Raw genomic sequence first — 13,388 nt, forward strand, 5'->3', positions numbered from 1 at the left:
CTGTACACTGGGGAGAAGAACAGGCATTGCCGGAGGGAGGAGGGAGGCAGGGCAGGCTTGTGCAACACAGGTGCATCAGTCCCTTCTCGCAGGCTGTAAAGAAATACCTGAGGCTGGGTTGGTTATTTATTTATTTATTTATTTATGAGACGGCCTGGAGTGCAGTGGCACGATCTCGGCTCACTGTAATCTCTGCCTCCCGGGTTCAAGTGATTCTTGTGCCTCAGCCTCCCAAGTAGCTGGGACTGCCAGTATGCACCACCACACCTGGTTAATTTTTGTATTTTTAGTAGAGATGGGGTTTTGCCATGTTGGCCAGAATGGTCTCGAACTCCTGACCTGGTGATCTGCAGGACTGGATAATTTATTTTAAAAAGAGCTTTACTTGGCTCATGGTTCTACAGGCTCTCCAGGAAGCATAGCGGCTTCTGGTTCTGGAGTGGCATCGGGAAGCTTCCAGGCATGGCGGAAGGCAAGGGGGAGTGAGGCGTCCCACAGGGTAGGAGCAAGAGCAAGAGCGAGGGGGGGCAGGGAGGTGCTACACATTTTTAAACTCACTCTCACGAGAACAGCACCAAGCCAAGAGGATGGTGCTAAAACAGTCATGAGAAACCATGCCCATGATCCAGTCACCTCCCACCAGCCCCCACCTCCAACATTGGGATTACAATTCAGTATGAGATTTAAAGTTCTTGGCAAGACATTCAAGGCCCTTCCTGATCTGGCCCCACTGGGCTGACCCCTCCAACTTCATCCCCTGCCTCTCCCCAGCTTGTCCTTACCTCTGACAGCACACAAAACCCTTTGTAGTGACCAGAAGGTGCCATATGCCCTTACCTTCCCATATGTTGTTCCCTCTGCCTGGTGCTCCTTCTCCACCTTCTTCCATAGTTGACTCAGCCCAGGTGCCACCTCCTCTGGGAAACCTTCCCTGGCACACTCCCTCTCTCCACCCCCACAGCTGATTTAGGGTCTGCTCCTCTGCAGAGCCCCCTGTGTGTCTCTGTCCTGGCACAGAGCATACATACTGTGTTATGTGCCTGTCACGCCCATTCGACTCTTCAAGCACAAGGATGGGTCTTTTTAGGCCTTTCCACCCAGCATCCAGCATGTGCTTGAATGGCTGGAGCTCAAGCCCCACAGAGCCACACAAGCCTCAGGGGCCTCAGGCAGAGGGTCATGGTAGGGACAGCCCACAGTCACTCAAAGGCTGGCGTAGAAGAAAGTGGCTGTTGGTCCCTTTCTTCCTGGATCTTTTTTCACAAGCCCTGGGGCACTTTGCTGTTGGATGCTCAGAACAACCCCTTGTCCCAATGTTTGAATTTTCTTAAAGTGGAGTTTTTCCTTCCTTCACACACCCAGCTTCCCTTTCCTAACTCCTAAAGATTGGTCACCCCTTCGGTTTCTGAGGTCACCCACTTTTGGGGTGGGTTTCCTAGATTGCTCCCCCAAGACCTGCCCTTAAGAGCCCTGCACGAGCCAGTTCCTCTCTGAGCTCTGCTTCCTTCTCTATGAAACAGAAATACAGGTTGAGTATCCCCTATTTGAAATGCTTAGGATGAGAAGCATTTTAGATTCTGGGTTTTTTTAGATTTTGGAGCATTTGCACTATGCCTACTTGTTTAGCATTCCCCATCCCGAAATCCGGGGTGCTCCATGAGCATTTCCTGTGAGTGTCATGTCGATGCTCAGAAAGTCCCAAGTTTTGGAGCATTTTGGATTTTGGATTTTCAGATTAGGGATGCTCATCCTGTGGTAGTATCTGCACCGAGGACCTCGTGGTTGGCTACATAATGTGTGCGCATGAGTGAGAAGCCTTTATAAACCAGGTAAAGGTTGGTAGTTGAAGCCTTCCCTTAAGAAACAGTGCAGCCTCACACCAGGTGTTGAACATCTCTGGCTCCTGGCCATCTCCTTGTGAATGCCTTCCAGCCCCGACCATCTGTGACTTCACGTCTTGGTCCACAGGAGGGGAACATAAGGAGGACTCCAGTTGGAGTTCGTTGGATGCACGGCGGGAAAGTGGCTCGGGGCCTTCCACGGACACTCTCTCACCAGCCAGCCTGCCCTGGCCCCTGGGGAGCTCCCAGCTGGGCAGAGCAGGCAACAGTGCCCAGGGCCCACGCTCCGTCTCCGTGTCAGCTCTGCCTGCCTCAGACTCCCCCACCCCCAGCTTCAGTGAGGGCCTCTCGGATACCTGTATTCCCCTGCATGCCAGTGGCCGGCTGACCCCGCGTGCCCTGCACAGCTTCATCACCCCGCCCACCACACCCCAGCTGCGACGGCACACCAAGCTGAAGCCACCGCGGACGCCCCCCCCCACCCAGCCGCAAGGTCTTCCAGCTGCTGCCCAGCTTCCCCACGCTCACCCGGAGTAAGTCCCACGAGTCTCAGCTGGGGAACCGTATTGACGAGGTCTCCTCGATGAGGTGAGTGCTCCTCCTGGGCAGCTACCAAAAGTGCCCTCTGTGGTTTTCTAATTATAAAGATACATGGAAGGACCAATAAAATCAACCCCTATAGAAGCATGTAAAGTCAAAAGTAAGAGGTACCCCCATCTTTCAGTCCATTCCTCAGACTGCTTCAGCGGTGTGGCCTGAATCCTTCTAGATTTGGTTCTGTATGCACACGTGCGTGCACATGACGTGATGCCACGTATGGGTCAGGGTAGGCCGGGTTACACGGAAATAACAGATATCCCCAAATTGCCAGGTCTTAAAGGAACAAAGATTTGTTTCTTGCTCATGCCGCCTTGTCCATCTTGTCCATCATGGGTCAGCTTCCTTCCGGGCCCAGACTGTCTGAGCATTGCTGGCCACGGTGGCAGGGGGAAAAGTGAGTTCCAGATGTCATGCCCTGGCAATTGAGTACTCTTTCTTGGAAGTTCCACTCACCATTCCTGGCCCAACCTGAACAGGAGAATGAAACTGTGCTCTTTGCCCACACGCCCAGGAGGAGAGAACTGGAATATTTGGTGGAAACCACTAGTGACTATCAGATACCATACCATCTACTCTGTCCCATGACTTGTTTTTTCAACTTCCCTTGGTATCTCTGGGAACATCATGTCAGTACATCTTGGAATATTTTACTCTTTTGTTTAGTTTTTGACTTAAAAGTTTTTTCTATCTATGGATTTTGAACAAGTGAGACAGTCACACGATCCAAAGTGCAGCAGCTCCGTGGCTTCTCAGGGTTCGCGGTGAAAACTCTACCCCACCATTTGTATTCAGTCACGTGGTTCCCCTTTCAGGAGCCAACCAGGCTAGCAGTTTTGTGTATGTCTATAATTATTTAAACCCCATTTGTTTGACTTGTTCATATTATTTCATTGTATAGTTTATCTTGTCCCCTTCTTGATGGGCATTAGATTATAGTCTTTTTTATTACAAAGATTGCCCTTGTCAATATACCCTTGTGGGCAGCACAGAAAGAAAGGGAGAGTTCTCCTTGGGTGCCTCTTACCTTCTTGTACCCCTGAGGATTGGGGCACCTGGTTTCTGTCCTCAGCCTGGGCACCACTTTTCTACACTTGATCTTAGCCAAAAGGTAAAGAAGCGACAAGGGCACCCATTTTCTAGGGGGTTCCTTGGGCTCTGGTGTATCTTGGGCCTTGGAGTCGTCTTTGGAATGGGCCTGATCCCCTCTCCCAGTGCATGCTGTTCAGGTCCTTTATGGGATGGAGCCTGGACAGCTCCGATGGGTTTGAGTGTGCCACCCAAGGAGGAGAGATCCAGGTGTCACTGACCCTGCTGTTCCCTCTTGGGCTGTCCTGCTGGGGCCTGGGTCCCACCCAGAAGGGGCTGTAGAATGCAGTGATGATGGCCACACGAACATGGGTCAGAGGACATCTCACAGTGGGCTCAACCCAGTCCCTCTGTTTCTGTCTTCTCCCAAGAAGAACATTAGGAAAGCTCTGGTCTCATTCGCATGCTGGAAGGTGGCAGGGACACAGCCTCAGGCAGATGATACAACTAGCCTCAAACTCCAGCCAGTGACTGAGCCTCAGACCCTGGGATTCTGAGTCCAGTCCCTGCAGAGTTACCAGAACCAGCACTGACGTGACGCTCAGGCCGCCTCGCTGTTCTGGTGACCCCTGAGTGCTCTGTTTCCTCCAGCTCCATGTGTTCTTGGGGGCAGTGGCAGCCCCCTGGGGAGGCTCAGGGTGTGTCCCTGCGTGACTCTCCTTTCAGGGGCTACCTCTGCTCTGCATGGCTGTTATCTCTGCCTTCCTGTCCAGCCACACCCTCTCCAACTGATAATTTTTTTTTCTTTTTCTGAGAAGGAGTCTCGCTCTGCTGCCAAGGCTGGAGTGCAGTGGTGCAATCTCAGCTCACTGCAACCTCCGCCTCCCGGGTTCAAGCGATTCTCATGCCTCAGCCTCCCGAGTACCTGGGATTACAGGCATGCGTCACCACACCTGGCTAATTTTTGTATTTTTAATAGACACAAGGTTTCATCACATTGGCCAGGCTGGTCTTGAATTCCTGACCTAGGTGATCCACTTGTGTCGGCTTCTCAAAGTGCTGGGATTACAGGCATGAGCCACCAGGCCTGGTCTCTCCAGCTGATTTACCCCTTTTCTTGCCTGGCTCTGGGCCAGGCTCTCCCACTGTGAGCCATGTGACCTACTCAGCCAGCCCCCTGAGGCTCAGTTTTCTTGGCTGTGAAATGGGCTGAACTCTAATTACCATGCTTGGTTGCTGGCGAGGCTTATGTAAGCTAATGTATTAAAGTGCACAGCACTGAGTTTCAATGTCCCCTGGGGAGGCCCGGGGGATGCCCTTCTAGTCCTTTCCATTGAGGAAATGTCCCCACAGAGATTGCAGGGGTTCCCACAGTCACTCAGCCACAGCCTGGCCTCAAGCCAGGCCTCAAAGTCCTGCATCCCAGCCCCTTGCCTGCTCCCGCCCAAAGGTAATGTTCTAGGAACGCGCCGAGCCAGCATGGTGACGTAATCCCCCTCTCTGCTTTTTGTCTCCTCTAGGTTTGGTAAGAGCGATTCATTTCCATCCCCTCTACCACCTGGGAGTCGTGTGTGCGTTGCTGTCGCCATCGGGGGTGGACCTCTTTGACCCCCCTCTTAGCCCATTCAGCCTCTCCATAGTCCAGAAGCAGAGGTGCTGGTGACCGCCTCAGGAAATAACCCTAAGACAGGTGGCCTTAAAGTGACTGGCTGGCTTCAGCCTAGCTGGCAGCCGTTCTCTGAGCAGAGACCTTGAGCGCATCTCGGCCCATGGGCAGCCCCATGAAGAGCCCTGTCTCCACCTTGCCCTTGCCCACCGAGACTCTCCAGCAGGGACTCTGGCCTGCTGGGCTGCCATGGTAAAGCAGCGCCCCCGGGAAGGCGGTGCCATCTGCCTGGTTTCAGTGGACTTTAGCCATCCCCAGAACCCCACCTGATGTCCCGGGACCCCACTCTTCAGGAGAGGGACATTCCTGGAGGCAGAAATGCAGCACAACTCTGAATGACGCCCCAAAAGATGGGAGGTGCAGATGCCCCTTTGGGATGGGAGGACACATGGGCAACCCTTGACCCCCTTTCCCACCCCTACCTCCAGGTTGGGAGCACGTTCCTGCACGTGGCTGTGCTGTGGGGCCTCGCTCATGAGTCAGAGTGGAGGGAGACAGCTGTGCCTCTGGAGTCTGCTTTTAATTGTCTGGAAATGCAGAGATGTCTGGTTTTTGCCTGAGCAAAATAGGAGTTTATTTTTGTACTATCCCGAGCTGGCTAGGAGAGTCACGTAGCTGTGGGCGGGGTCTTGGGAATGAGGAGGGGTGCAGCATGCAGGAACTATGCTGAAGTGGAGCTGGCTGCAGGAACCCCAGGGAGGCACAGGGGGAGCATGGAAAGGAGCTACACTTCCCTCCCTTAGTTTCTGCCAGGGCCCTTCACAGAACCTTGGAGGAACATTCAACACCTCCATCTCTAGGACAGCCCCAGCCCTGCCATCCTCCAATTGCTATGGTAACACGGGGACTGGAGCAGTGAGATTGTTAGGCCTTCAGGGCCAGTGTCTCCATGCAGATCAGATGAAGGCAGTGCCTGGCACACATACCACCTCACTGCCCATGCCCACAGAAGATGGGGCAGATCGTAGGTGGCTTTGGGGCTAACTGGTTGAAACTCCAACATAGTCTGTTTCTCCTAGGCTGGCAGCTGGCGCCTTTAGCCCCACGTGTTTTTTGTTTTGTTTTGTTTTGTTTTTGTTTTCTTTTGAGACGGAATCTCGCTCTGTCACCCAGGCTGAAGTGCAGTAGTGCAATCTCAGCTCACTGCAGCCTCTGCCTCCTGGGTTCAAGTGATTCTCCTGCCTCAGCCTCCCGAGTAGCTGGGATTAAAGGTGCCCGCTGCCACACCTGGCTGATTTTTGTATTTTTAATAGAGACGGGGTTTCCACCATGTTGGCCAGACTGGTCTCAAACTCCTCAGGTGATCCTCAGGTGATCTTCCTGCCTCGGCCTCCCAGAGTGCTGGGATTACAGGTGTGAGCCACGGCGCCCAGCCATCCCCATGCGTTTTGGTGGCCTTGGCTGCTGATGGGTGGGGTGAGCCCCAGGAGGAAGTTGGGACAAGTCAGCCTCATTGCAGATGTGCCAGAGAGAGCTGCAGGTGAGATAGATTGTTCTTATCCAGCTCTCCTTGATGTGGGAGGACTCAGTACCTCCAGCACGCCCTTCTCATGGAGGTTATTTATGTGGTACTTGGCCTTAAGTGAACCAGCACTTCATGAGTCCAGCTTTGTGCTAGACCAGCACTTGGGATTGAGGAGGGCAGTGGCCACCCTTGGGGGACCTTCTGACTCAGAGGACATGAGATGGCCACACTAGAGCACTGTGTTCCTGACCTTTCTGGGTCACAGGTCACCTTGATGATTGGATGAAAGTCTTAGATCTTCTTTCCAGAGAAAAGCCTACAGCATTCTACTGAACCAGTCCAGAGGGTTCCCGGATCCCCGAAGCCCACCCATGGGCTGGCTCTGGGAGGCAATGGCGCTGAGTATGGGGGCGTGAGTTGAATGTGCGGGCTGCTGGTGGGTGGAGAGAGTGCTTCCAGCAGTTTGTCTACTGCACTAGGGATGCCTGTTCTTACAGGGAATCCCAGGCTGGGAGAGGGAGCGCCCTCCAGGAAGGCCAGCAGGAGAGGCACCTCAAAGCGTATGGCCTTTCTCTCAGCAGAGAAGGAGGGTGCTCAAGAAGTCCCCAGAGGCTCAGGCTCATACCTGGGTGGGGCTGGCCCACGTGAGAATGTGGTAAAGCTTCGCCTTGTCCTCGCTCTGTCTGCCCAGATCTGGCAGTGGCCTCTCCCAGAGGAATATCCTCCAGGGGCTTCTGCCTGGAAAGGCACTGGATGGGCTGACTAGCCTCGGCTCTCCACCTGAGGTAGACAGCTTCAGCCATTTACCAAGAAGTACCCAGAATCAAGCCCCTGCACACTGGGGGCCTGTGGTGTGTTGGTGAGAGGTTGCAAGAGGTTGGGCTGTATAGAAGCTTCTCTCCTCACTCTGACTTTGCCTTCTGCCTCTCCAGCCTGCCTTGCTCCTCAGCTAGAAACATCACAGAGGCAGCTGACTGAGCCATCCTCAGAGGCCAGGAGCAAGCTAGAGGACCAAGCGAGGCGAGGGGAACCATGCCATGCCACTGGGCTAGCCTGGCCTGCTCCTGTGTTGATGGATATAGATCAGGGAGATGCTTATGTAATAAACCATTGCGCCCCCCTCTAGCCTGTGGTCTCTGAACTAGGAAGTCACGGGCACGAGCTGTCGCCTGCGGAGTTCCTCAGCCTGCCCATCCGGCCTCTTTCCCCGCAGATCTCTCGCATGGATCCCCACAGATGGTACGGAGGGATATCGGGCTGTCCGTTACACACAGGTAGGCACAGCGGGCCTGGAGGGGGATCAGGGCACAGAGCCGGGCTGGAACCCACATGGGGCCGGGAGTTCTGGTCTCTGTTTCTCAGCGAGCTCTTTGCCCGAGCTCTTTGCCTCTGACGGGTCTGTCCATTTCCATTTCACCTGTGGGACATCGCCCTGCACTTACCTGGAACCCTTGCCTTGCCAGGGTGGCCACATGGACTTGCACCTCCGTCATCTGCACCTCCTCGGGTCTCTTCCTCACTCTGCTTAGGGAAAACACTTTCCTTCTTTCCCAGGACACAGGTCCCAGGAGAAATAGGGTCAGGGTCATGGGAAGGAGTTGCAGGAGCTTCCCCTGCATCCGGTGAGATGTCACGTGAGTCCTGAAACTGGCTGCACATCAGAGTCTGCTGTAGAGCCTGTTGAAAATCCAGATTCCTGGGCCCCACCCCTAAGGTTCTTGCTCCCCTCACCTGCAGTGTTGACATGAGAAGTAATTAAAACCCAATGAGGGAGACAGAGAGCACGTGTGCATGTGTGAGCCTCCACAGACCTGGTTGCATCTCGAGGAGGCCAGATTGCAACTCCTTAAAAGGCACTCTGTGCAGTTGGGTGTCCCCTGCCACCAGAAGCTCCCATCTTTGTCGGGTGGAGAGAGTAACATTTATGGATCTCTGCTACACAGCGTATCTGTGATCCTTCCCAAATCCTGTGAGGCTTAGCGTTAACCCTATTTGCAGAAGCGTCTGAGGCATCTTATAGCCGGTAGTAAGCAGAAGGCAGAATTCAAACCCAGCTGTTTGTCCCCAGAGCCTCTTCTCTTTCCCTTGTGCTAAAGGCCTTTTTTGGCCTCTGCTGGACCAGTGGAATTTCTTACAGAGAAGCTCTGTAACTCTAAGTTCAGAGAGCTGGGATCCACACCCTGTTACACAGCATCCCAACTGTGGCACCTTGGGAACATCACCTGACCTCTCTGAGCTGGTTTCCTTGGCTGCACACTAAGAATCCTGGACCTGCCTCACTCCCTGGCATGGGCATAAGAATCAAATGAGCTAGTGTTAGTGGATGCATTACAAACTGCTTCCCAAATGCTGTTGGCATTTGTTCTGTTGTTACTGTGATATACAATACGTTAAAAAAAAAAATCTGCGTTTCCAAAAATATGAGTTATTTCTGCTCTTAGGCCTCCCCACCCTGTGGACCAGCCTTGCGCTTTTTTTCTGGAGGACACTACCCACTTATCCCCCTTCCTTCCTTGAAATCTATCTTTCGTGTTTTCTTTAATGTTCTACATTTTGGATTGAAAATACACTGATACGTTGAAACGTCAACAGAAAATTGCCCTCTTGTTCCTGTCCCCAACTCCTCAGTCCCCTCTGTAAAGAGGTCTTAGCTGTGTGTTGTCTTCTGGAGATATTTTATACAAACAAATATGTATGTATGTTTTCCCCTTTATTTTTTACTCAAATACTGCATATGTTATACGCAATCTTATACTTTTTTCCAAAAATGGAGATACAATTTATATAGAGCAAAATGCACAACTATGTGTGTGTATGTGTATGTATTCGTACACACCTGTGTATACCATCCAGATGAAGATGAAGAACATTCCAGCACCCAGAAAGTTACCTTTAGTTCTCCCTAGTTTGACAGTGCTACCATTCAGTGGTATTCACTTCTATTGTCATAGCTGAGTTTTTTTTCCTGTACTTGAACTTGATGTGAATGGGATCGTATCTTATTGTACCTTACTTTTTTAACTTGACAATGTGACTTGGAGATCATTCCATTTGCACAGAAAAAGCGTCCTTGTTTTAGTTTCTTGCTGCATAGTGTTCCATTGTTTGGAAAGAGCATACTTTAGTCATAGCCCCTATCAATGGACATGTAGGTTATTTTCCATCTTTATGCTGCTAACATGCTGCTGGCATACCTTGTCTATGTATCTTTCAACATTTGTGGCCTTGTGTTGGATAAATTCCTAAGAATTCCTAAGAACTGTTGGGTCAAAGGGTATGCACACTTGTACTCTTGATTGCTGCTGCCAAATTGGTACTGCCAGATGACCACACCAACTTCAGCATATTGACAGTGATGACTTTGCATCTGGGAGAGGGCCCATGGGGCTCTGGGATGGAGCCAAGACTCCCAGTTGCCCTGGAGCTCCGTGAGAACCCTTCTGTGTCTGAGCCTTGGCCTCCCAGCCAGTGCGAGCATGTGCCTGTGTCTGCCCCCTGCAGGTTCTCCACCAAGTCCTGGCTGTCGCAGGTCTGCCACGTGTGCCAGAAGAGTATGATATTTGGAGTGAAGTGCAAGCATTGCAGGTGATGGGAAGAGGAGTGGGGGTGGGAGGAGCAGACACTTTTCGTTTAGTAAATCAGAGTTCGAACACGCTTCCCTATACTTGCTATTCATAGTCCTATTCAGCACACCAGGGAGTGATCAGGCCTCTTCAGGGAGATTAAGCAAGTTACTCCGCGAAGAAGGGAATACTTGAGGTGGGCTTTGAAGGATGAATAGAAGTTTACAAGATAGACCAAGGGGAAAAGAGAATTCCAGGTCATGGGAGGGTCTTGTACTAAGGCCCGGAGGAATATGAGGACTGTTCTGGGACCTGTAAGGAGTTCTGAAGTTTAGCCTTACATTTTGAAGCCCTCGAGAGGCAGACAGGCGATGCTAAAAACAAGGAGTTGGCTTGCGGACAGGGAGAGTGAGCGCAGGGTATACATTCTGTACAAGTCCAACTTTATTTTCTCATGCCTTGTGGTTTCTGGTGGGAAGGAAGGGCAAGGATAGGGAACAGTGTGGGCTGGGCAGAGTGTGTCCTCTGCTGTCCCGCTGCCCTCACCTAATGCAAGGTGGCCTTGGAGGTTCGGTGTCCAGCCCACTCTGCCCCTGCATTGTTGTATGACCTGGGGCAAGGCACTTGACCTTTCTGGGCCTGATTTTTAATGTATGCATCAACCATGGGGATGGCTCTGAGAACCTGAACTAGTGTGTGTGATTGCATCTGGGCTCCAGTCACACGGTAGATGGTGTGTCTTGTGCATATCAGCTGGACCCATCACTTTCCCAGCGACTCTCCTGACCTCTAGGGAGTTGCTGACTTCTCTCTCTAGTCTGGGTCTCCTGTGGCTCCTGGCCACTTGGCTTTACATTAGGAACCTCTAGTTCCCATCATGTGGAGAGCACAGGATGACCTCTGAGCCCAGGCTGTCCTGCGATGCAGTATGAGGTTGATAGGACACCCTCAGCCCATTAGAGAGAAATCTAGGACTCAGTGCAGAAGGCAGGACCACAGTGAGAACCCAGTTCTTTCCAATCCTAGCCTGGGGCTGACCCTCAGACCGCATGTTCCATTGCACAAATGTAGCTGGAGGGGCTGCCCTTTGAGTCCCTGGGATTCTTTGGTAAAGCAAACACTGTGTAATTTGTCTTTTTTTTTTTTTTTTTGTAAGTTCAGATTTGTCTTGAGTTTTTTCAGTATGGGTAGAGGGTCTCCTTTTCTTTACAAAAGAAAAATAGGTGGGCAACCTGGGGCAAGTCGAAGTGGGCATCACGAGACCTACTTTGCTGTGAGGATGGGTAGATGACACAGAACGTGGTAAATGCTCAGCATAGCAGCTCAGTGTAGCAGCTGCTATTACTATTAATATCATGGTGTTCTCTACTTTCGAGCTAACATTTGTTGAGAAGTTTATGGAAATGGAGACAGTCCTGAGTGAATGCTACACAGAGCTACCCATGTGTGCCCGAGCCCCGCATGTGGCGCTCCGCACGCTAACCTCCCCTTCTTTACCAGGTTGAAGTGTCACAACAAATGTACCAAAGAAGCCCCTGCCTGTAGAATATCCTTCCTGCCATGTGAGTTTTCTGTCTTCCTCTCCTCTGCCTTCTGGATTTCAGTGAATCAATCTTTAGCTTGACCTGTTCCCTGGTGATGGGTTTTCCCTCTTTTCAAACAGTAACTCGGCTTCGGAGGACAGAATCTGTCCCCTCGGACATCAACAACCCGGTGGACAGAGCAGCCGAACCCCATTTTGGAACCCTTCCCAAAGCACTGACAAAGAAGGTACGCTGGGTAATGCTGGGGAGGACCCCCTTCTGCCACTGGACGTCCTTCCTATAAAGCACCCCTGCCTCAGAGGCTCAGTGGGGAAGTGGGATGTGACACCACAGTCTCAGATTTGTGGCCAGAGGGTGGCCTTGGGAATCATATCTTGAGCCACTAGGAGGCTTTACATTTAAGTTGTGGTGGTACAGCCGTGATTCCCAGTCCCTTCTCCTTTGAGCTAACACTTCCTGTGTGTTTAGCGTGTACCGGGAACAACTTCCATTGCTGTTTCATTTGAGCCCCACAGTAGTTCTGAAGGGTACATACTGATCCATGTCACAGGTGAGAAAACAGCACAGCATCCCCTGAGAGCAAGATACAAACCCAGAGTGGTAGCCTCGGCAGCCACCCAGCCGCAAAACCTGGGCCCTTAGTCGCAGTGCGGTAGATACACCTTCAGTTGTTCGTTAAAGCAATTGCCATGACCGCCACCGAGCAAGGCTCTGCTGCCCTCATAGGAATACCCAAAAGTAATACAAACAGTGCATTTTCATCCATAGCCGGGTCAGGCTTCTCTGCTGAGGCAGACGGGTGTCCTCTGCAGCTAGACAGAGTATGCAAAACCTGTGTCCCCCAGGAGGGTTGGCATACCTGTCATTGGCCCCTTTGCACAGGTGTGCCTGGCATCTGGGAAGTACCAGTGCTGATGGCTTCTGACAGCAACTCCCATCCTGGCTGGCTGCAGGCTGCTGGCTGCTGTGGTTTTGGCTGTGTATTTTTAAGTGTGTTTTACCTGCAGCCCCAGAGCAGGGGCTTAGCGTGTGCCCCTCCGATGAGGAGCATGTGCCCAGTTGCCTCATGGCTGTGACTGGCCATGTGGCTCAGGCTGGAAGAAAAAGACAGGCAACGTGGCCAGTTTGTACTGGGGACCCTAAAGGTACAGCTTCAGGGGCTGCTCTGGGAGAGCCAGGGCCATCTCTTACTGTCAAACAAGAAGGCCAGCTGTCCTAGGCCTGACTGTGCCATGGGCCTGCACCTGTCCTCTCTCCTGCCTCTCATTTCCCTCTGGTGGTGGCTTCTCACCCAGAATGGGGAGGAAGAGGGGAAAGATGATAGGGTCCTGTCTTAGTCTGTTCAGGCTACCATAACAAAATATCATAGACTGGGTAGCTTAAAAACAATAGAAATTTGTTTCTCATGGTTCTGGAGGCTGGGAAGATCAAGGTACCAGCAGACTCGATGTCTTGGGAAGGCCCACCTTCTCACAGATGTCACTCATACCACATCCTCCCATGGTGGAGGGGCCCAGCAAGCTCCCTCGAGCCCTTTCATGAGGGCACTAGTCCCATTCCTGAGGGCTCTGCCCTGATGACCCAATTACCTCCCAGAGGCTCCAGCTACCAGTACCACCTCCTTGGGTGCTAGGGTTTCAGCATGTGAGCTGTGGGAGTTCACAGTCATTCAGACCACAACAG

General features: G+C 52.1%; 1 protein-coding gene across 1 annotated transcript in view; it reads left to right on the forward strand.

Annotated features, from left to right (window-relative positions):
- Positions 1–13,388, forward strand: part of KSR1 (kinase suppressor of ras 1) — a 170,703-nt gene that overhangs the window by 127,694 nt on the left and 29,621 nt on the right. The window contains 7 exon segments of the mRNA XM_003912478.4: positions 1,969–2,312; positions 2,314–2,429; positions 4,988–4,992; positions 7,812–7,872; positions 10,100–10,183; positions 11,662–11,723; positions 11,825–11,931. Coding sequence (XP_003912527.1) covers positions 1,969–2,312; positions 2,314–2,429; positions 4,988–4,992; positions 7,812–7,872; positions 10,100–10,183; positions 11,662–11,723; positions 11,825–11,931 — 779 coding nt within the window.

The sequence above is a fragment of the Papio anubis genome, chromosome 17, assembly GCF_008728515.1.
Source record: "Papio anubis isolate 15944 chromosome 17, Panubis1.0, whole genome shotgun sequence".
Classification (NCBI taxonomy): domain Eukaryota; kingdom Metazoa; phylum Chordata; class Mammalia; order Primates; family Cercopithecidae; genus Papio; species Papio anubis.